The sequence below is a fragment of the Thermobia domestica genome, chromosome 10 (assembly GCF_964235325.1).
Source record: "Thermobia domestica chromosome 10, izTheDome1.hap1.1, whole genome shotgun sequence".
NCBI lineage: Eukaryota > Metazoa > Arthropoda > Insecta > Zygentoma > Lepismatidae > Thermobia > Thermobia domestica.
Window position 1 is genome coordinate 150,272,869 of NC_137463.1, and position 22,552 is coordinate 150,295,420.

At 34.2% G+C, this 22,552-nt stretch overlaps 1 protein-coding gene across 1 annotated transcript in view; it reads right to left on the reverse strand.

The window, feature by feature from the left end:
* Positions 1 to 22,552, reverse strand: part of ACC (acetyl-CoA carboxylase) — a 776,633-nt gene that overhangs the window by 404,284 nt on the left and 349,797 nt on the right. Inside the window, exons 18-20 of the mRNA XM_081728639.1 lie at positions 18,698 to 18,847; positions 10,554 to 10,757; positions 981 to 1,099 (exon numbers count right to left, since the gene is read on the reverse strand). Coding sequence (XP_081584765.1) covers positions 981 to 1,099; positions 10,554 to 10,757; positions 18,698 to 18,847 — 473 coding nt within the window. The remainder of the gene's footprint in view (positions 1 to 980; positions 1,100 to 10,553; positions 10,758 to 18,697; positions 18,848 to 22,552) is intronic.

Here is a 22,552-nt window from a genome sequence, read left to right on the forward strand (position 1 = left end):
AGCAACAAAATTGCATTATCGATAGCAGACGAAGAATCCAGTGTTAGGATCGCCAGAGGAGCGTCGTTTAAAAATAGTAGTGAAACAATAATATGTTCGATTAGCACGCCAGCTAGCATAGTATCATTGTAGAAAAAAAAAGATGTATAACTAATAGCGCGCAACTATTTACGTATCAACTCATTCATACTCATAACTTAATGTGCACAACTTATTGTTAATGTAAAGAGAGAGAGAAAACAGGAATAGTTAGTTAGGTTTCTCAAAAAATTAATATCTGATATATATACATATTTTATTTTATTGGTCGAATATTGTGTAAGTGTTGTAAATATTATTCTTGTTTTACGTAGTGTTCTTATACATGTTTAAAGTTATTGAGTTGTAATAATTATAGTGTAACAGTAAATGTAACAATAATCTCAAAGTGAAAATATGAGTAGTTAAATCTAATTACCATTCGAGCAATCATTTGTTTATTTTATTTTATTTTATTTTTATTTATTTATTTATTTATTTTTTTTTGTTGGTTTCTTCCGTAACTTCTACTCCTTTAGTAAAGCGAGGTTGTACGTTACGGGATGTGCTTCGCATCCAACGTCGAAGTAGTGAGCTATCCCTCGCAACAGCTGCAAATAATAAAAAAGTGGAAAAAGAATATTTAAGCTAACTTCAATTTTTGATAGCTCGTACGTAACCGACCACGTTGCATACCAATTGTTGTTTAAATCTCCCAAGTTTAGGTAACAATTGGCAAAGCATGATATGTGTCCCGGTGGAGGAGATGATTGGGAATTTTACATTTTTCGATACCTCTCAACTGTAAGTGCAAGGGTAGAGAGACATGACCTCCAACACCGGCGATAACAACAACTGCACCCATATGAATTCCTGCTACGAGTTACCTCCATAGTTCCCTCAGATGTTTCATATTGTATCTAAAGTTTATCGAATCATTGTAGAAAATTTACTGCACTTACCTATTAGGATGTGAACTAGGCAGAAGGAACTGAAAATGTACTAAGCACACCTCTGCTGACAATTCCATGTGTTGAAGACAAGTCAAATCATATGAAATGTACGCTCTCCTTACATACACCTATAAAATTAATAGAAGTGAATGAGGTACAACTTAGTCAAGTGAAACGAGTATTATATTGAAAGTTATTTAGCCAACTCTCTTTGTTTCTAGTCTTTCTATTTGAACACCAGTCACTCTAGCTTTGGCACTTCTTGTATACAGTAAAAAACGAATTCTGACCAAAGCATATACTATTTAATAAATAATAGCTTTACAGTTTCGACAAAGTATATCTGCCTTCATCAGACAGTTCCAGCGAGATAATGTGTCTGATGAGGGTAAAGATACTTGGCCAAAACTGTAACGATATTACTTATTAAATAGTATAGGCTCTGACCATAATTCGTTTTTACTTTCTATTTACTTCCTCTTAATATTTGGCATTTAACCTGGAACTGACATTTCCTTTTCTTTTTCTTCACAAAATGTACTTATTTAATAGATCGTTAATATTTCAGAAAAATTCTGTTGTTCCTTTTCTTCAAAAACTACGAGAATTCAAGTAAATGCAATCACGTACATATTTGGTGATATGTAACTACTGTAATTTTAATGTAAACACGTACTTCACTTATAGGTACAAAACTATTCTTCTATCTCTTTACTTTCTTTATAGAAGATCGTAGGGAATTTTATTGGCCGTACTCTGATCATTAGGTTCAGGATTATAAAATTACAGGTTTTCCGTATATTAACAAGCCACATACTATGTAGTGCGTATTTCCGTATCGTTGCTAGAACTTTAGTCTACTGTTTTGATTTTCTAGTTGTTAAAGCCCTTAAACGGTTAGGTTATTTCCTCGGTTGGAAAATGTGAGAGGAGGTTTTGTTATTTTTTCAAATTATATAATATTTACAGCCCCTCTTCGGTTGGCAGACACATAAGTACTAGGAGAGTTCATTATCTCTTCGGATAGGCATTTGGTATGGATGATTTTGTTTCTCTTTTTTAAGTGGAAAAATGTTACGCACTTTTTGAATCTCTTCTATCTTTTTTCTTTTCTTGCTTGTTTCTTCGTTAATTTAAAATATCTTCAAGAAAAATAATTATCAAAGGGTGGTTTAGTGTATGCTCTATACGAACGCAAGCTTGTAAGCAAAATGGAACGTAAAGCGAAAGCATTAATTATATTATAAGAAGCAGTCAAATACTGTCCTATATAATGAACTTTCCTGCCATTAAATATTATTGTTAGGGTTAATTTCCTTCATTTCCTTATTTAGTCATTTCCCATCTCTTTCAATGACAACTAAGTTACAATAGTAAGTTTCTGTTATGTCTCGAGAAACTAGAATTCGTTTCAACTTTTAATGTTTTCGCTTCATTATAATTTCAAACATTGCTTTTCATTTTCTTAGTGATAGGATAATGAACTTGATATAGTGACTAGTGTAAGTGGTCTTCTACCTGTAAGTATTCTTTTACTGGTAACTCCAGAATCAAATGCTTAATCTGAATAAAACTGCTCAATCTGAATATGAAATTACGCTATAAATCTAGTCTTCTTTTCCAAATATATATATATATATATATATATATATATATATATAATAAATTTTCCAAAGGCACACTTTATTCTAAACTACAGTAATAAATTGTTTCGATTTTCTTGTCAACACAGATTCGCCGCATTTAAAACCTGGCTAGAAATGGTTGGGCTCATTTCTGCAGTATTAGGGGGGAGGGGGGTTACTGCAATTTGCTATGAAAATAAAAGAGCACAAACAATGTGTTTCATACGAACCTCACGTATGAAATCTTTAATGTTTTAGGAGAAGTATTCATCTCGATCATACCGCTATACTTTATTTTTCATTTAACTTCTGAATACCAGTAGTCAACATGCACGGCAGTGCATGGCAGCCAATTTCCGCGAAGAAAATTAAAACTGGCCTGCACTGCCGTAAGCATATTATACACGAACAAGAGTTTTGGGTAAAATGGCCGATTTCGAGGCTTTGTAAAAGCGATTCTATTAAGGGTGGAAACATGAAATTTAGAATGTAAGGAGATATACTACAGATGTACTCATGTGCCAAATCTCACATTCTTACCTTTAACCATATTTGAGTACTGGACCCGCAAAATATGCAGTTTTCAGGCTCACTGACTCACTGACTCACTCATCAAATTGATTAGGTACTTCCCAATGAGATAGAAACGTGAAACTTTGCATAAAGGTACCCTATAACAATTTGAGTATGGAAAAAGTCCGAAATCTGAGGAATGTTCTATGGGAAATCTTTTATGGGCAAAAAACTGTCCTTAGCCAGGAAAAAAATCGTTACACTCACTCACTCATCAAACTGATTAGGTACTTTCCAATGAGATAGAAACTTGAAACTTTGCATAAAGGTACCCTACAATAACTTGAGTACGAAAAGAGTCCGAAATCTGAGGAATGTGCTATGGGAAATCTTTTATGGGCAAAAAACTGCCCTTAGTCAGGAAAAAAATCGTTCCACTCACTCACGCATCAAATTGATTAGGTACTTCCCAATGAGATAGAAACTTGAAACTTTGCATAAAGGTACCCTACAATAACTTGAGTATGGAAAAACTCCGAAATCTGAGGAATGTACTATGGGAAATTTTATATGGGCAAAAAACTGTCCTTAGCCAGGAAAAAAAATCGTTTTACTTACTCACTCATCAAATTGATTAGGTACTTCCCGATGAGATAGAAACTTGAAACCTTGCATAAAGGTACCCTATAACGAGTTGAGTACGGAAAAGGTCCGAAATCTGAGGAATGTTCTATGGGAAATCTTTTATGGGCAAAAAACTGTCCTTAGCCAGGAAAAAAAAATCGTTACACTCACTCACTCACTCATCAAATTGATTAGGTACTTCCCAATGAGATAGAAACTTGAAACTTTGCATAAAGGTACCCTAGAATAACTTGAGTATGGAAAAAGTCCGAAATCTGAGGAATGTGCTATGGGAAATTTTATATGGGCAAAAAACTGTCCTTAGCCAGGAAAAAAATCGTTTCACTCACTCAATCATCAAATTGATTAGGTACTTCCCAATGAGATAGAAACTTGAAACTTTGCATAAGGTACCCTACAATAACTTGAGTATGGAAAAAGTCCGAAATCTGAGGAATATGCTATGGGAATTTTTTATGGGCAAAAAACTGTCCTTAGCCAGGAAAAAAATCGTTTCACTCACAAAATCATCAAATTGATAAGGTACTTCCCAATCAGATAGAAACTTGAAACTTTGCACAAAGGTACCCTATAACGATTTGAGTATGGAAAAGGCCGAAATCTGAGGAATATGCTATGGGAAATCTTTTATGGGCAAAAAGCTGTCCTTAGCCAGAAAAAAAATCGTTTCACTCACTCAATCATCAAATTGATTAGGTACTTCCCAATGATATAGAAACCTGAAACTTTGCATAAAGGTACCCTACAATAACTTGAGTATGGAAAAAGTCCGAAATCTGAAGAATGTGCTATGGGAAATTTTTATGGGCAAAAAACTGTCCTTAGGCAGGAAAAAATTGTTTCACCCACTCACTCATCAAATTGATTAGGTACTTCCCAATGAGATAGAAACTTGAAACTTTACATAAAGGTACCCTACAATAACTTGAGTATGGAAAAAGTCCGAAATCTGAAGAATGTACTATGGGAAATTTTTATGGGCAAAAAGCTGTCCTAGGCCAGGAAAAAATTCGTTTCACTCACTCACTCATCAAATTGATTAGGTACTTCCCAATGAGATAGAAACTTGAAACTTTGCATAAAGGTATCCTACAATAACTTGAGTATGGAAAAAGTCCGAAATCTGAAGAATGTGCTATAGGAAATTTTTATGGGCAAAAAACTGTCCTTAGCCAGGAAAAAAATCGTTCCACTCACTTACTCATCAAATTAATTAGGTACTTCCCAATGAGATAGAAACTTGAAACTTTGCATAAAGGTACCCTACAATAACTTGAGTATGGAAAAAGTTCGAAATCTGAGGAATATGCTATGGGAAATTTTTATAGGCAAAAAAATCTGTTCTTAGCCAAGAAAGAAATCGATTCACTCACTAACTCAACAAATTGATTAGGTACTTCCCAATGAGATAGAAACCAGAAATTTCGCCTAAAAGTACATTATAATGACTTGAATGTGGAGAAAGTCCGAAATGTGAGGAATTTGCTATGGGAGTTATTTATGGGCGAAAAACTGTTCTTAGTCAAACACAAATCGGTTCATCCTCTCCCTCATCAAACTGATTAGATACTTCCCAGTGAGATAGAAACGTGGAACTTTGCATGAAGGTACCCTATAATGACTTGAGCATAGAAAAATTCTGAAATGTGTGGCATGTGTTATGAGAAAGTTTTTATTGGCGAAAAACTGTTCTTAGCCAAGTAGAAATTGTTTCATTCTCTCAAATCATCAAATTGATTAGGTACTTCCCAATGAGGTATAGACATGAAACTTTGCATAGAAGCACCCTATAATGACTCGAGCACAGAAAAAGTCCGAAATGTGAGGAATGTGCTATTGGAAATTTTTTATGGGCGAAAAACTGTCCTTAGCAAAGCACGGTTCATTCAGTCACTCATCACATTGATTTGTTAGTTTCCAATGAGATAATGACGTGAAGTTGTGCATAAAGGTACCTTATAATGACTTGAGTGTGAAAAAAGTCTTAAATGTGAGGAATGTGCAATGAGATTTTTTTATGGGTGAAAAACTATTTTTAGCCAAGCAGACATCGGTTCATTCATTCACTCGTCACATTGATTAAGTACTTGTTTATGAAATATTGACGTAAAAGTCGGTATGTTGGTACCTTATAATGACTTGAGTATGGAAAAGGTTTGAAATTTAAGTAATGTACTAAAGGAAATTTTTTATGGGTGAAAACTCTCCGTAGCCAAGCAGAAATCGGTTCACTCACTGATTGACTCATTCATAGCATTAATTAGGTACTTCCCAATGAGATAGAAGGATGAATCTCTGCATAAAGGTACCTTATAATGATTTGAGTATGGAAAATGTCCGAAATTTAAGGAAGTGCTATGAAAAATTTATGGGAGAAAACTATCTTTAGTCAAGCAGAAATCGGTTCACTCACTCGCTCATCACATTGATTTTCTATTTCCAATGAGATAAGTCGTGAAACTCTGCATACAGGTATCTTATAATGACCTGAGTATGATAAAAAGTCCGAAATGTGACGAATGTGCTAAGGAAAATTTTTTATAGACGAAAAATTGTTTGTAGCCATTAGGTACTTCCCAAAGAGATGAAGATGTGAATGTCTACACGAAGGTAGCTTATAATGGCTTGAATATGAAAAATATCCGAAATTTAAGGAATGTGCTATGGAATTTTCTATGGGCGAAAAATTGTCCTTACTCAAACAGAGATCGGTTCATTTACTCACTCATCCTTGATTAGGTGCTTCCAAATGAGATAGAGAATTGAAACTCTGCATAATAGTACCTACCTTATGTAATGACCTGTGTAAGTAAAGGTTCCAAATTTAAGGAGTGTACTATGGGAATTTTTATGGGCGAAAAACTGTCCATAGCCATTAGGTACTTCTTAATGAGATAAAGATGCGAAACTCTCCATAAAGGTACTCTATAACGGCTTGAAAATGAAATTTTAGGAATTTGCTACGGAAATTTTTTCATTAGAAAAAAAAACTGTCCTTACAATCAGAAATCGGGAACGATTCCGTTATTGAACACATCATGTGCATAGTGATAATGTTGTCAATCGTCTGAGTAGTCGAGTTGGTGCCCTCCTCGCTTGTCTATTGGCTACCACGTGCGCCTTTGGTGTATGGGGTCCTGGGTTCGATTCCCGGTGGAAGAGCCTTTGGAATCTTAACTCTCTTCGATGTTTCTGTGTTCGTGTCCCTGTCGTTCTAGGTTAATAAAAAAATGAGCTAAGGTCACTGAGAAAAATCCGTTATTCGGATAGCGGTATAGTGTACAAATATACGAGATCCTTATGTTTACTACAGAAATCAATACTTAACATATGTTATCCATATGCTACATACGTACTGCCCTCTTTCCCGCTTAGAAGTTACACAATGTCGTTGCAGGATGTCTGACATCTAACAGTCTTCCGCACATTACGTACGTCAGCTATAAGTTACATACGGCCATCTGTATGTGAGATCCTGACCGCCTGCATACAGTCTTTTCGTTCGTGTGGAAAGTACGTTTATTCGGAACACTTATACGGAAAGTACGTTTAAATATATTTTTTCAGTTATACGTTTAGTGTACGTTAAGTCCAACAACTACAGGATTTACGCATGTAACAAACGTTTTTACGTACGCCACATACAGTTTTTCTAAGTGTGCAAGTAAATTGAGTGAAAGCTAGTAATAAGTAGTTAAGCGAGTTAATGAGGCACGTTCTGTGAATCAGTTAACTTTTAAAACCGTGGGCTAAGACACGTACATACTGCCGTAAATTTCGTGGTTAAAAACCAAGACAAGGAAAGCCAATATTTTGTCTTTTTTCGGTGAAGATTTTTCCTTTATTGCAGTCATTGGCATTAAATAGATATTGAAATTAATTTGATAAGTAAGATAATGTAGAGGTGAGAATATTTAAAATTAATGAAGTTTTCGAAGAAATGAGAAATCCAATTGTTCGAATTTATGTGAGACTAGCAACAAAATGTAACCGATTTCGTAAATATTTTGGTAGCACGAGTTATATTATAGTTACCACAGTCGTTATGTAAAAATGTTCTTGATGCTTCCTGTCTCTGTCTCTGAACAGTGTGAGAATCTCGTATGTATCAGCCTTTTCATCAACAGTGAATTTCGTGCCTTTGCTCTTCATATTTCCTGAATTTGCCCTTCGGGGGTTCGCCCCCACACCCTCGCCTTTGCTCGTCCTACTTCCTTACACCTCTTAAGCTTACAATTCCCGAATTTCAATTTTCTTTTCCTATTTCAACTATCTAAAAGATAAGATTTTGTATTCCAGGAAAACGCCTATTTAAATAACATGGTGATTTCTTCATCTCACTTTAGACTCCTTAAAAATTAAAAATATTCACTTTTGGCAATTTTTCTGTCGGTTAGTTCCGAAAAACTACAATCACGTCAAATTTAATCATTGTAGCCCTACAGGAAGTGCCGTATAATTTTGAGGTGTAAAAGGTGTCCCATATAAATACGTACCATGGGAAAGATTTTTCAGTTCCCCATAAAACCACTCTAAAGTTGGAATTGTTTATTTTTACTGATTTACTTAGGTAATACTAATGAAAACGTACAAGCATACCGAATTTTAATTTTTTATTCCAATTCCAAGTTCCTAAAACATGAGATTATATGTCAAAAAAAGACCCATTTAAATAACATGGAAAAATTCATCATCCACCTTCATTTCAACTTTCCACGTCAACCGGAAGCACCCCTTTATGTCAGTTCGTGTAGTTTTATATACAGTTAGGATATGTTGGTGGCAAATATTATTAAGTTTACAAGCTATTTGAAAGGTGTATATCATTGGAAGGAAAACCCGAGGCAGTATGAAACTGCGCAACATGCGCGTCATGTAATAAACTCCGTAATTTCGCAATGTGAAAAGGTAGAGAAGAACTAGGTATATTGAAACACCAACTATGTCTAGTGATGTAGCAGCGAGGATTCAGCATCAAGGGTTTTGGGCCCTGTTGATACTCTTCGTATTTAGGTAATGAAAAATGAGATATTAGCGATCGTGATTTTGTAGTTCGGGTAAATGAATTGGAATCTCGTTTGGACATAACACTCTGATAGATATTTAATAGAATAAATCCTCCCCGCTGTTCTGGTGGCTAGCATGTGCGCCTTTCTTGTACGGGTCTTGGGTTCGATTCCCGGTGGGAGAGCCCTTGGGAACTAATGTTGTATGTGACACATTATGACCCCTTTAAAAATGTACAATTTTAAATTTAAATCCAGCAATATGCCACAATTGAGAATTCCAATATACGATATTGACATGGTGAACTACAAAAAGAAGTGAAATATGAACAAAAACACCAGAAGTGCAAAAAGTGCAGCCAAGTTCGTCAGCCTCAAAAAGTGTTGAGATCAGGATGGATGAGCCAAGTTCCTTGGCCACTGCATCTGAAGGAACACTGGAACTTGGCGCGAGGTGTCAAGGAAAATGATGTTAAGGAATCTTAGGGATAGTGGTGGTAGGCATAGTGGGTTTGGGACCACCATCAACCTTAGGAATATCAACTTTGCTTAAGCGCTTAGGCACATATACAGTATACTGCAGTAAGATTGGTGGTTCGAAACCCAGACAAGGAAAACTTATATTCCTCCACGAAGTGTCAAAGTAAATGATGTTAACGAGCCTTAGGGGTGGTGTTTGTGAGCGTGGTGGATTTGGGGGTCACCACTAGATAGTTATTGATATTTGGGTAGTATTTTTAGTAATAACATGAAGTGCGAACGTGAAATAAAATTAAGGATAGGAATGGCGAAAGAAGCCTTTAGGAGAAAGAAAAGTCTGTTTTGTGGGACCTTGAATAAAGAGTTGAGAAAAAGACTCATAAAATGCTTCATGTGGAGTGTTGTCTGTTGTACTGTATGGAGCAGAAACGTGGACACGTAAAGGTGATGAAAACCGACTGGAAGCCTTCGAAATGTGGGTGTGGAGAAGAATGGAATGAATTAGTTGGGTCGAGAGGAAAAGGAATGAGAGAGTGTTAGAAATGGTGGGTGAGAAAAGAACACTTTTAGATATGATTAGGAAGAGGAAGAGAAACTGGTTGGGACATTGCCTAAGAAGAAATTGTATCATGAGGGACGCCCTAGAGGGTATGGTGGCGGGGAAGAGAGGGAGGGGGCGAAGGAGACTACAATTAATGGATGATATAAAAACAGAAAGATCATTCGCGAAGACGAAGAAGTTAGCGGAGGACCGTAAAGCATGGAAGCTTCTTAGCTGCGGCAAGTCACCTGCCAATAAAGGCAGAATACCTATGATGATGATGACTAGCCTTAGGGCTGAAATGTCCCGACCGTGAAACTAGGAACAGACATCTTAATGTATTCCAATATGTTAGACACCTCGCGCCAAGTTCCAGTGTTTCTTTCAGATGCAGTGGCCAAGGAACTTGGCTCATCCATCCTCATCTCAACACTTTTTGAGGCTGACGAACTTGGCTGCACTTTTTGCACTTCTGGTGTTTTTGTTCATATTAATGTTATAAATACAATAGTAACATAAAATGTTTTAAATACAATAGTAGCATAAAATGTTTTAAATACAATAGTAACATAAATAACACAATAAGTAACAATATAAAACTATTACCAACTGCTTCACTCATGTCTATCTTCTACTAATGTAGTGATAAAAATGTAACGTATATAAAAACAATCGCCTTCGAAAATCATAAAAAACTTTTAAATGAATATATCAAACAATCCACATATATCAAAATTCACACTAGGTTACAAATAAGAAATATGAATAATACCTCCAATGCAGCCATGCACACGGCTTTGTTTGCATGATAGAAAAAATCGTGTAAAATATCAAATATTGAAGTTTCTGACATGATAAGCTTCTGAAGGTTTTCCGGGTGAAAATCGTGTCCATACATGTCCACTGCTGACAAAAAGATAGATTCCATTTGATTGTGTCTCAGCTCATATGCAGGTTGATGTGCAGCTATCAACACCTAAGGGGAAAAAATAAAAATGTATACTATATATATATATAGCTAATTTTAATATAACTCTCCTTTTAATTCAATCAACAGCAGACAAAGACTATATTCCCGTAAGAAACAAAAACAGCCAAATCTATAATGTATGTGAGATTTTACGAATTTCATATCTTTTAAGCTGTTAATGCCCACGATTTTAGCACCCAAAAAAGTTCTGTCGGACTTTCGATTACCCTAGCAGATGATTATCATACGAATAGAATAAATGATGAATAGATTAAAGTTTCGCAACCTAGTCAGGAAATGGTATCACGGAGATGGGCGTCACAGGATTTTACACACAAGGAACAAAATTTATAGTTCTTTTGTTTATATACGGGTACTGGTGCTTTAGTATATAAGGCTTAGCTCGAATAGTGGAAAAGACAGGACGTGAAATACATATGGATAGGATCTAATTTCTATGGCATTCTAGTATTCACGGAAGAGGTTTCAGCAAAATTGCTGACCATCTAATTAGGCCTAACATGTATTTTTACAACAGAAGTCGGAAATGTAAACACATAAAAATTTATCCTAATATAGACTGAAATAGTGTGACGTCACATCCGTCTTGTTGCTATGGTGATCGTAGTTTTATTTTCTAAACAACATTGCCTTAGAACCTAAGTACAAAGCAAAAACAGTGAGGTGTTAACTTCCGGACTGCAAACATCAGAGTATAAAAGAAACACTTGTATATGTTTTTAAAAGATTCCAATGAATGAAACTACGAAAACATAGAAAAAGCAAGCAATTAGGTAAATAATATGTTAAAATATGTCAAGCGTTGAAAGTGAAATGTTTCCCTTAATATCGTAGACTTTGTGTATTTATACATTTGGAGATTACATTATGTGTCAAAATATACTTAGCTTGTTTATTATCGGATATTAAACTTAAATAATTGTGGAAAATTTTTATTTAGTACCATCGGTATCACACATTACATTACAAACGTGTAGGTCTACAAAAATAGTGTTTGAAACTTATGTTGAACCACTCATAATTGGATGTTTCCCTCTTGTTAAATTTTTAAGGTAAGTAGGAAAGATCCGATGCATGTTAACTGACCAGAAATTGGTCCAGAAATCAAAGCAAATTAAACATAAGCACCTATTCTACTGCGTTTCTCAGACATCTATCACAGCCTCAATCATCTAGCTTTTCTTGCTGCTTTTCTTTTTCGTATTTATCTTCACTTATATTACTATCAGAGGCTTTCTTTGTGTTGTCAGGCATCGTCCTAATTCTTGATTCATATCCTGCAGTAACTACCCTTTTATTTTAGAGTAATTATGATAGTCCTTAACCATATTCGCCCTCCTATAATCGTGTTCCCTGATCAATCTATTTTTCGCTACTCTTCTCGATATTAAATGATAGTACTTGGAAGGAAGCATTTTTTCTTTTTGCTAAATACTTCTTTCTATTCACTATCCTATATCATTTCTTGCATTCCAACTTTGAATGCTTGGTTCATATCTGGGTTTCCTCCGAACCTTTGAGCTTCTCTCCCAAGTTTCTTTAGCACCTTCATCCAAATTATCAAAGTAAACCAATTAAAACTATTCTAAACCAACGAACACTACATGCACTTCCTTTCTTCCCTTGTCTAAACGGCTTTCGCCTATTTTACTCAATTGAAGCTAATTGCCTCTTTATGTTGTCTTCTCCCAAATTAAACTCTTCAACTTCATCGTCCACAGAATCTCTTTCATATTTAACCCTCAATTTTTGTTGCGTGAGGTGAAAATAAGATACTGGTTGAAACACATTTTACTTTACTCCTATATACATCTCCTCATTTGAGCGATATACGTACATCGGTCACCGTAAACAGTGGTACCCATCCCCACCCCCCTTATTTCCATGACGCACCCCCCAATTGACTATCCGTAGGTGTTCTTCCATGAAAATAAATCTTCTTTTCGATTAATTTTTACACCCCTCAAATATATTTATACAGATTTTTAACCCCCCAAATGTTTCAATGACACAGTGTATGTCATAGCCCCCCTTTGTGGGCACACCTGATCGTAAACTGCAGGCTGATCGTAGTGTCTATAGAGGGCGTGTGTTAGTACCCAAACAAGGCGAGCGTAGTTAAGTACGGTCACATTATTTGTCTGTGATCGTTGCTGGTTGAGTGGCTGCAACAGAGACTACTTTGACTAACCAAGCACTGTAGCATTAAAAAAACTTTCTTTGAAAGTGACACACATCAGGTGGACATTTTAATAACATCAAATTAATACTTAACAGCAGATATATCTTTTATTTCCTTGCCTGTCTTTACTTGTTCCATTTGAAAAACTAAATGCATTAATCCATTTCAAACCTACACAAAATAGGACGCATCTTCCCTCCCCCAGCCAGAGACGCCCGTGTAATTAACATCAAGGATTTCAAAGTGGACTATTATCTTTTTCTTGCAGACAAATCAAGTATTTGTTCTATTTTCACTGTGCCGACAGCTCGTCAGTCTGTACCTTACGAGTATTTGCATTGCGTGTAGTTGCTTTTGTTCATTGTGCATTACCTGGTAATGGCGTTGGGATTTCTTATACAATTTTTAACTTATCAGATTATCTAGAGATGAGATAAAAGTGGAACCTGTAGAAAAAAGGTTCCTTATATGTTACTTCGTTAATTACTAGATTTCACTCGTAAATTTTCTAAATAGTGGACCCATATTCTTAATCTGTATCTTTTCCTGTCAACTTTACTTTGTCCTCAAAATATTCTAAAATTATTATTAAATGTGTGTTCTTATTAACAGTATACTTCATAGTACTCCTATGGCTTTATGCGTTTGTTTAAAAAACAATGTGGCAATCACCATGGTAACGAAGAGGAAATGACGACATCACTATTTTAGTCTATTGTCCTCCCATCTGCGCTTAGTTCTTCCTAATAGTCTTTTTCCGATTCGGTTTTCAGTTAAAATTTTGAACGTTTCTACTTTCTTCCATTCTGGCTACATGCCCAGACCACCTAAGCTCATTAAAGTAAATGACCCTAATGATGTTAGAAAAACAGCATAAATTATTCCTCCTCCTATATATATATATTGGAGGATGAAATGAGATATGAATATATATAAATATTGCTTATGCCCAAAATCTACATAAAAACTTCATTCAAATTATTGTTTCAAGCCTAAACCGACACGTTTTAGATATTGTTCAACCAACCTACAAACTCCCTGACGGAAGAAGTTTATGATTTATGACGGAAAAAAAAAATGGCTAATCATTAGCTGCACCGGCTAGACGTCAGAGAAGTTCTTTTCTGCCAGGAAGTGATCAAGATACGAGAAGAATAGTTGGTTGAATTAGAGTTTAGCATCCGTTTTAGCAGTAAGGCTATGTAAGATGAAAATCTACAGCCTAATATAGAATCCAAATCACATTAGCTCCCACCGTGAAATAATCTCTGGTCTTCCACCCCAGGAGGAAAGGTGGTAATCGATGAAAGAGATGTCAGGAGAGCAAATTGTTACTTGTCATGTTTTTTAGCGCTCTGCTCTTATGGTATTTAACTAAGCTTAATCCCTCCAATGGTGCAGATCTAAGCGAAGTGGAAGTTCAAAAATAATTATAAATTGTGAAACACTTTTCGCGAAGGAATGGAAGTGTGAATATAAGTAAATACTGCCACTGCACAGCATATTGAAATGAACTTTGAGTGATAGTGAAGGTATTGTGTGTGTGAATGTGTTCTTCCACTATCCTCGTTTATGCGTATACTCTCCGTCCCTACGGACGCACCCCCTCGCTATCGCTCGGACTCCCGTGCTGCGCTCCTACTCTGACTCGGTTGCATAGCACTCGGCCTTTTTATTGGCCACCTAGAACAAGTTGGTTCGTATTTTATGGACTGTACTTTTAATGCCATACGTCCACACTGTATTTACAGAGAGCCCTCCTGAAATCAATCTGCAAATATTAATGGAACTCTTCATTTAGTGCATGATCTGCTAAAAGAAATATAAAGCTCTAACCTGCCCTGAAAATGTAAGAAATGTGTCAAAATTTGATAAAACCGTCTGCTCGAGTAAGACCAATATAAATTTTCAATTTGGTAGAACCGCCTGCTAAAGTGAAATATACAAATATACTTTTTTTGTACAGAATATCGACAAATTACGTGCGACTTGTATGAGAAATATACCTATTGTTCCTTTTAGCTGTGAGTGAGGATTATTTTATGGAGTAACGCCATTATTAGCAATTTTCAACATAGGCAAAATAGGCCTACTCCATTCAGATGCAAGGAGTTGCCCTGCCAAAGTGACTCAGAACATTTGTACGTTACATAATTTTGGCTAAATTTCCAACAACTCATAACCTATCCTTCAATAAATAAGCAAATTTAATAATAGTTTGACAATACTCTAGGTAGTAGTCTTTAGGAGCCTTTTGGTACTGTAAGTACATTGGATATGAATATTCATTCAATGTTATTACAAGTACACAACCACATTATATTATTGACTATTACAGGGAAAAAGAAGAAAGCGACTTACTTTGACATATTATGAAATTACAAGCAACGTTGATTTTTTCGTCGTACAATTTTTCCTAGGAACACAGACAATCAACAATAAAACATACATAAATTACTATGGAGCATTACCTGACAACAACGCTTTATCCATTTCCAATATGGTAGATCGATTAGATATATGCGAGTTCGATACCATCAAAGATCTCGCAACAGGGCACCTCTAGGTCTTTATATGCGCAACAGGGCACTTCTATGTCTTTATATTATCTCGAGGTATTCTTATAAAATGGCGAGGGGCAACATGATATTAGAATAATTACAAAAGAAAACGTCAAACATGGATACTGTAAAACAAATCGAAGTTTGCTTTTAGTTTAACGTCCCACGTTTTGCCCTTTCGGCCTAACGAGACAGATGATTAATGAAACGAAATATTGTGAAAGTACATTTAATGCTCTTTCAAGTTACCACGTACACCAAAGATGTACGCACTAGCCACTAGACCAGCGAGAGGTTTTAAAAGGAATAAGAAATGATTTTGATACAACTTGGTTACAAGTTTGTAAGAAGTCTATAAATAAAGACATTCTCACCGCAGTAACAAAATAAGACTTGTGTGTCTAAAGGTAGAAAAAATTCTTACAAAAGGCTTTACTATGAAATCATTAAAACACATCTGGCAACAATAAAAAGACTTTCTGATTTTAGGAAACTTTATTTATTTATTTATTTATTTATTTTTATTTTTATTTTTTTATTTATTTTATTATTATTATTATTATTTTTTTTTTGCGCTACTAGAGCCAACACTTTTCGTCCTCATTTCCTAAGCTTTAGTTTACCTGTTTGGAAACTTATCTGGATAATTTTATTTCTTTTTCGATTATAAAGTGAATTTTCTATTGCTTATTCATACAGAAATGTGTCAGAGATACTTATATACTTTTACTAGTTGGATTTTTCAGACCTCTTTCATCAACTTTATTAAGTTGATGGTTACAATTTATATCTGCGTTGCATCATGAAGAACATTATCTGCTTTAAAATGAACCTAATGTACGTAAGCAACATTCAGGGCTTACACTTGCAATGCCTTTTATTGAAAATAAACTTGTTATGAAACATCAATCGATCCTCTGTGACAAAGTGATTTGTTTGCTACAAAACCACGATATTTGAACTCAGTTACAGGCAGTAAAACGGATCTATAAGAATAATATTATTTTGAAGATTAATGGTTGATTTTCGTTTGTTTGTTGAAGTTAGTGTCCCTTTTCAGCACTGATGCTATACGAAACATGGACTTATATTTTAAGGTAGGGTGATCACGCACAACAAAGACGTGCGCGCGCTAACCACTAGACAGTAGAGAGAATCTATCCTGTTAGTAACATTCAGCACATGAAAATAATTTATTTTTATCAGCAGAAATCATATTTTTCTTTAAATAATACGGCATTGTTCTTGATTTAAGGTTCATTATATTGAATTAGTTTATTATGCATTGTTTTGGAAAGCAATTTACAAGGGGAAAAACAATAACATAAAAAAAGTACAAGAAACTTTCCTTCTATGTTCTACAACATCGAACATACAGGAAATGTTGTATTTACCACTGTGTTCCGGACACCTTTACTTCAAGATTTTTCAAAATCAATTTGAGCGGGATGGATGAGTCATATTTTGACGAGGTTATCACGAGGGAATAAATTCCGCTCCAACCGGGTAGTTTGGTTGGTAAGTTGAAGACCCAGTACGCCACCACCGATTTAAAAAAGGAAAGTAGGTCTAGTTTGATACAAAGGGATTTTAAACCAGCAGCAAATACGTTAATCTACAACTTATCTAAAGAAGTAGGTTGAAACTTGAACACATTTTTTAAGCTTAGTTAAATTAGTTTTAATGCGTTTGAGGTACGAAATAAGGAAGGTAACACGAAGACTTACCTTACCGCTTACACCCGGCGAACACGAACGGCTCGCCACTGCATTTTTGTATTTCACTTTTTCTTTGGATCCTTTTGTTTTTAACAATTTGTAAATTATAAATTTTAGACGTGTTATCTGAAATAGTTGGTTGCTCTTTTAGAGTTGCTTACTCTCTCTTTTCCATGTTTCTATACACAATCAAAAACGATATTTTTCTTCAAACGTTCCCGAATAGATTAAAGAGAGACGTTTAGCGCGGAGGAACCACAAGATCGTATATTGTTACCTGACATATTTTGAAAAATATAATTTTCTTATTTTGTTAATATTCTCTCTCCTCGCTGTAATATGAGACATAACTTGAGTGTATTAAGTATTTACTGTTTTGGCTTCTACAAGTACGTATTCAGTATTTAGTTTTAATGCTGATACTTTCATAATCTTTGTATGTGTAATTAAATTTAAGTTTTACTGCATCCATTGTCCTGGCACATAGCTGGTGGTAAGATTACTATTTCATTTAGTGATCTTAGAAGAATATAAGTATTTATTTTCTCATGTATTTATTATTACTCATTTTTCTTTTCTTTTGTTTGTTTTTGCATCGCCTCTTTGTCTCTCTCTCCCTTCGGAATCTTATGAATTACGTCAAATTACTCCTGGCTTTTTAGCCAAATATTTTAAATGATAGTCATAGTGTGATATTTCATAAAATATAGACATACACGTTCCAGCTGTCGGAACGAAAAGTTTGTGGAGGTGTTTCTCTCTCTCTCTTTCTGTTTTAACACATAATCTACGACACAATGAAAAATTATTAAATATTGTCACACGGAAAATAAATTACAGCAACAAGAACGCTCTGTATTCCACTAAAAACTAATTAAATAAATAACTAAATAAATATTGTCACACGAAAAATAAATTACAGCAACAAGAACGCACTATATTCCACTCAAAACTAACTAACTAAATAAATAAATAAATAAATAAATAAATAAAAGCATTTATTTGCTTTTTTTCATAGTTGAGGGACCTTACAGAAGATTACAAACTTTCTCTCCCTTGTAACAGACTAAAAGTTTGACGACTTACAGTACAAAACATGAGCTACCTAAAGTGTTTGTAGACATATATCAGGAAGCTCTATTTCTTACGTGGTGCGCATTCTTATACAAAGCGATAACATAAAACTATTGGTACAATAGTAATTTTTTGTTCAGGTATTATACTGTTACAAGCAGATTAGTGTGTCACTAGTAACACATCCGCGCTTTTCCGACCCATTCCATCTCTCTTTTCTTTTACTGTTAGGAATGATACAAATGCATGTAAGTAATGCATGCATCTCCTGAATTGTATAAGCCATCATAAACTTTCACAAACATACAAACATTTGATTCAAAATTTCTTCAGAATAACTAATATAATTTTTTTTTTTTTTTTTTTTTTTGATATACTGATTCTGCTTACCTGACGAGCTCGGAGAGCAACACGTGAATGTTCACTTCTGTTCAGTGAAGTCAATTCATTTAATGTAGCTGATAATTCATCTGTAAGTCCTGGTTCGTTTGACCATAAATGATCAATCAGCATTGTTACTAGCATATTCTTTTTCGCAACCTAGAAAACAAAACGAAAACTTGTATAACTATTTCAACAGGTTTTTCTAATCCACTTAGATAATTCCGTCCATACATTTATATAGCATGTAGTTGGGGCTCAAAATGAATATTTTGTTTTTCAAAAATACACTTTGTTATCATTATTGCTCTATGCTTTATGTACGGATAAATACAAATCATATGTTTTTAGTGTAAAGAACACATTGTGTATTACGATGGTTGCTGGGAAAGTTTATGTAAAATACAGCTAATAATGGCGCTAGTGTTCCTCTATTATAAGTTTTGGAAGATTAGATCTTTCTATATTTAAATAATTTTTTGATTGTTTGTTTGAGCCGATTCGTCTTATTTTTTACAAAAATTTGAAGAAGTATCTCAGAACCCGATGTTTGGAATGTGTCAACAGTTTTTTCAAGTGACACAAATCGTTCACCAGGCATCTCATTTTTTTCTACATAGAAACAAACAAACAAACAAACGAACGAAAATCATTAGATGACACATTAACTGTGTAAGGACAATGAATCACTAATTCAACATTTTTACTGAAGAAAAATCAAGTCTGGTGTGCTGAGTGGGAACTGGCGTTGTGGTGATGAAGAATGATGAGACGACTTAGATTTGTTTTACGCAGTTCATTAATGACCTCTGGCAAACAAACTGTTGTATAACACTCAGAATTTACAGTCCTTCGATCTTCTAAAGCTATGATTACCACATGTCGGGTATAACTGAGGAAAGAAACAATCGTTTGGTTGACAGTACTCCCGAACTGTAGATTGCTCATTCATTCGGGTTCGTGTGAATAGATCGAAGTTTCGTGCCCTGATATAGTACGATAATGATATAGTGCATTAAATTTAAATTATTTCCGTTGAATGTTTTAAACATTTCTTTACATCAATTGGCACGAGCCTGTCTTTAAACCTGGGTCAAGGTTTGTGGGACCCAACGGATTGAAAGTTTCTGTACGTTCAGGCGGCTATGGAAAATAGTAGGTATTGCTCTTATGCCCACGTTAGAAATGCTTGAACCTCACAGTATATCATATGTCGATCTCTCTCAATCATTTCACATACAGTATAACCATCACTGGCAACAGACGTAGACGAACGACATTCACGAAATTCACTATTGAGTAATATTTTCTATTATACCAGCTTTACCTACTATATAATATATTAAAAATGCTAATTTTTATGTATATAACATTTAACATCATCAAAGATATATCTATATATAATATCTGCTCAAATATTCTTGCAAGTGCATTAAGTATTGCTATTGGTTTATAATTATGAACAGTCTTTGTATCATTAGATTTAAATACTGGAGAAATCTGTGTTAATTTCCATAAGGCTGGAAAAGATTCATACCTAATTATTAAATTGAACATTGCGCACAGAGACTTCCAAAGTGGTTCTGAACATCCTTTAATTACATACGGTGATATTTGATGGGGGCCACTTGCTCGTTTCGGTTTTAGTTTCTTTACTACAATTTTATACTCCAGGTTACTAATATCATTCAGGGTTCGGATACTAGGATGATGCTGGTCATGATCATTAAATACAACATTGCCAAGACGACTGGAGTTCATGTGGTTCGGATTCCACGTTAATCAGTACGTCCACGTCTCATATAGCCTAGCTGCTGAACGGGGCGTTAAACTCAAAATCAACTCAACTTACACGGGACGTTCAAGTCAAAAGCAACTCAACTCACATTCTCAGGAACACTGTCAGTATGAACGGCCTAAAATATTTTGCAAACTTGTTTGCGTTATCAAGATTTGTTATTAAAATATCATTTCCAAGTCTGATATTACAGGTATCATAGTTTTGCTTACTCCTCTTATCACAAAACAGTTTTCAACCTTAGGCATAATACATTTTATTTTATGCTCTACTTTAACAATATATTTACAATATGCAACATTTACCATTTTTTGAATTATATAATCATGTAGAAATAAATCTGCGAAAACCACGGGAAATTATTTGATCTGGTTCTTCCTGTATTATGAAACGAAAGTAGTGTTATTCAAAAATATTGATCACCCTCTTTTCAAAATCCCCATGTTCCCATTCACAAGGGAAAATACACAAAATGAACGTGGATATTTTTAAGTTTTCAAATATACCTATTTCGAGTCAAAATATTTATACTTTGTTGTTTAGCGTGTAGTTGTAAAGATACACTCTTCTAAAGAAATGTTGGTGAATAAATTTTTCTCGGGCAAGACCGTACATTTTTACAAGTGATTTTTCCACATATTACCAGCACATGTAATCGGCAACTAATAAAAATGAATAAGATATATTATACAATCACAGGTGAAACAAAGTAGTATATTTTATAAACATACTGTTTATAGTTAAACTATTTTAATTTGCTATATTTTGAAGTTCACTTCAAAACATAACGTAATCAGCTAATATTTGAAAATATTGCTTTACCAAAACACCGTTAAAAATTTATTATGTTCGTCCGTAGTGAAGACAAAAATTTCAAGAAATACTTGATAGATTAAATTTAGGATATAGAGAGACAAAAGTTAGAAATCGAGTTCGTAATGGAGGGAATATTCAAACCGAAGATAGTGGAAATCAACTATGTTTCTGGTTTTTTCGAAGATCATTATAGAGGGAAAACGATAATCATAGCGAGAAATGTTTTCTAAAATCATTTAAACATCCCACGAATACATTTTATCACCTTCCTGAAATCTCCACTAAAACCGAAAGTGAGAAATACACTTTTTCCGGTTTTACACTACAACTTCCGGTGTAAGTAAGTAAGTAAGTATGTATGTATGTATGTATGTATGTATGTATGTATGTATGTATGTATGTATGTATGTATGTATGTATGTATGTATGTATGTATGTATGTATGTATGTATGTATGTATGTATGTATGTATGTATGTATGTATGTATGTATGTATGTATGTATGTATGTATGTATGTATGTATGTATGTATGTATGTATGTATGTATGTATGTATGTATGTATGTATGTATGTATGTATGTATGTATGTATGTATGTATGTATGTATGTATGTATGTATGTATGTATGTATGTATGTATGTATGTATGTATGTATGTATGTATGTATGTATGTATGTATGTATGTATGTATGTATGTATGTATGTATGTATGTATGTATGTATGTATGTATGTATGTATGTATGTATGTATGTATGTATGTATGTATGTATGTATGTATGTATGTATGTATGTATGTATGTATGTATGTATGTATGTATGTATGTATGTATGTATGTATGTATGTATGTATGTATGTATGTATGTATGTATGTATGTATGTATGTATGTATGTATGTATGTATGTATGTATGTATGTATGTATGTATGTATGTATGTATGTATGTATGTATGTATGTATGTATGTATGTATGTATGTATGTATGTATGTATGTATGTATGTATGTATGTATGTATGTATGTATGTATGTATGTATGTATGTATGTATGTATGTATGTATGTATGTATGTATGTATGTATGTATGTATGTATGTATGTATGTATGTATGTATGTATGTATGTATGTATGTATGTATGTATGTATGTATGTATGTATGTATGTATGTATGTATGTATGTATGTATGTATGTATGTATGTATGTATGTATGTATGTATGTATGTATGTTGTATGTATGTATGTATGTATGTA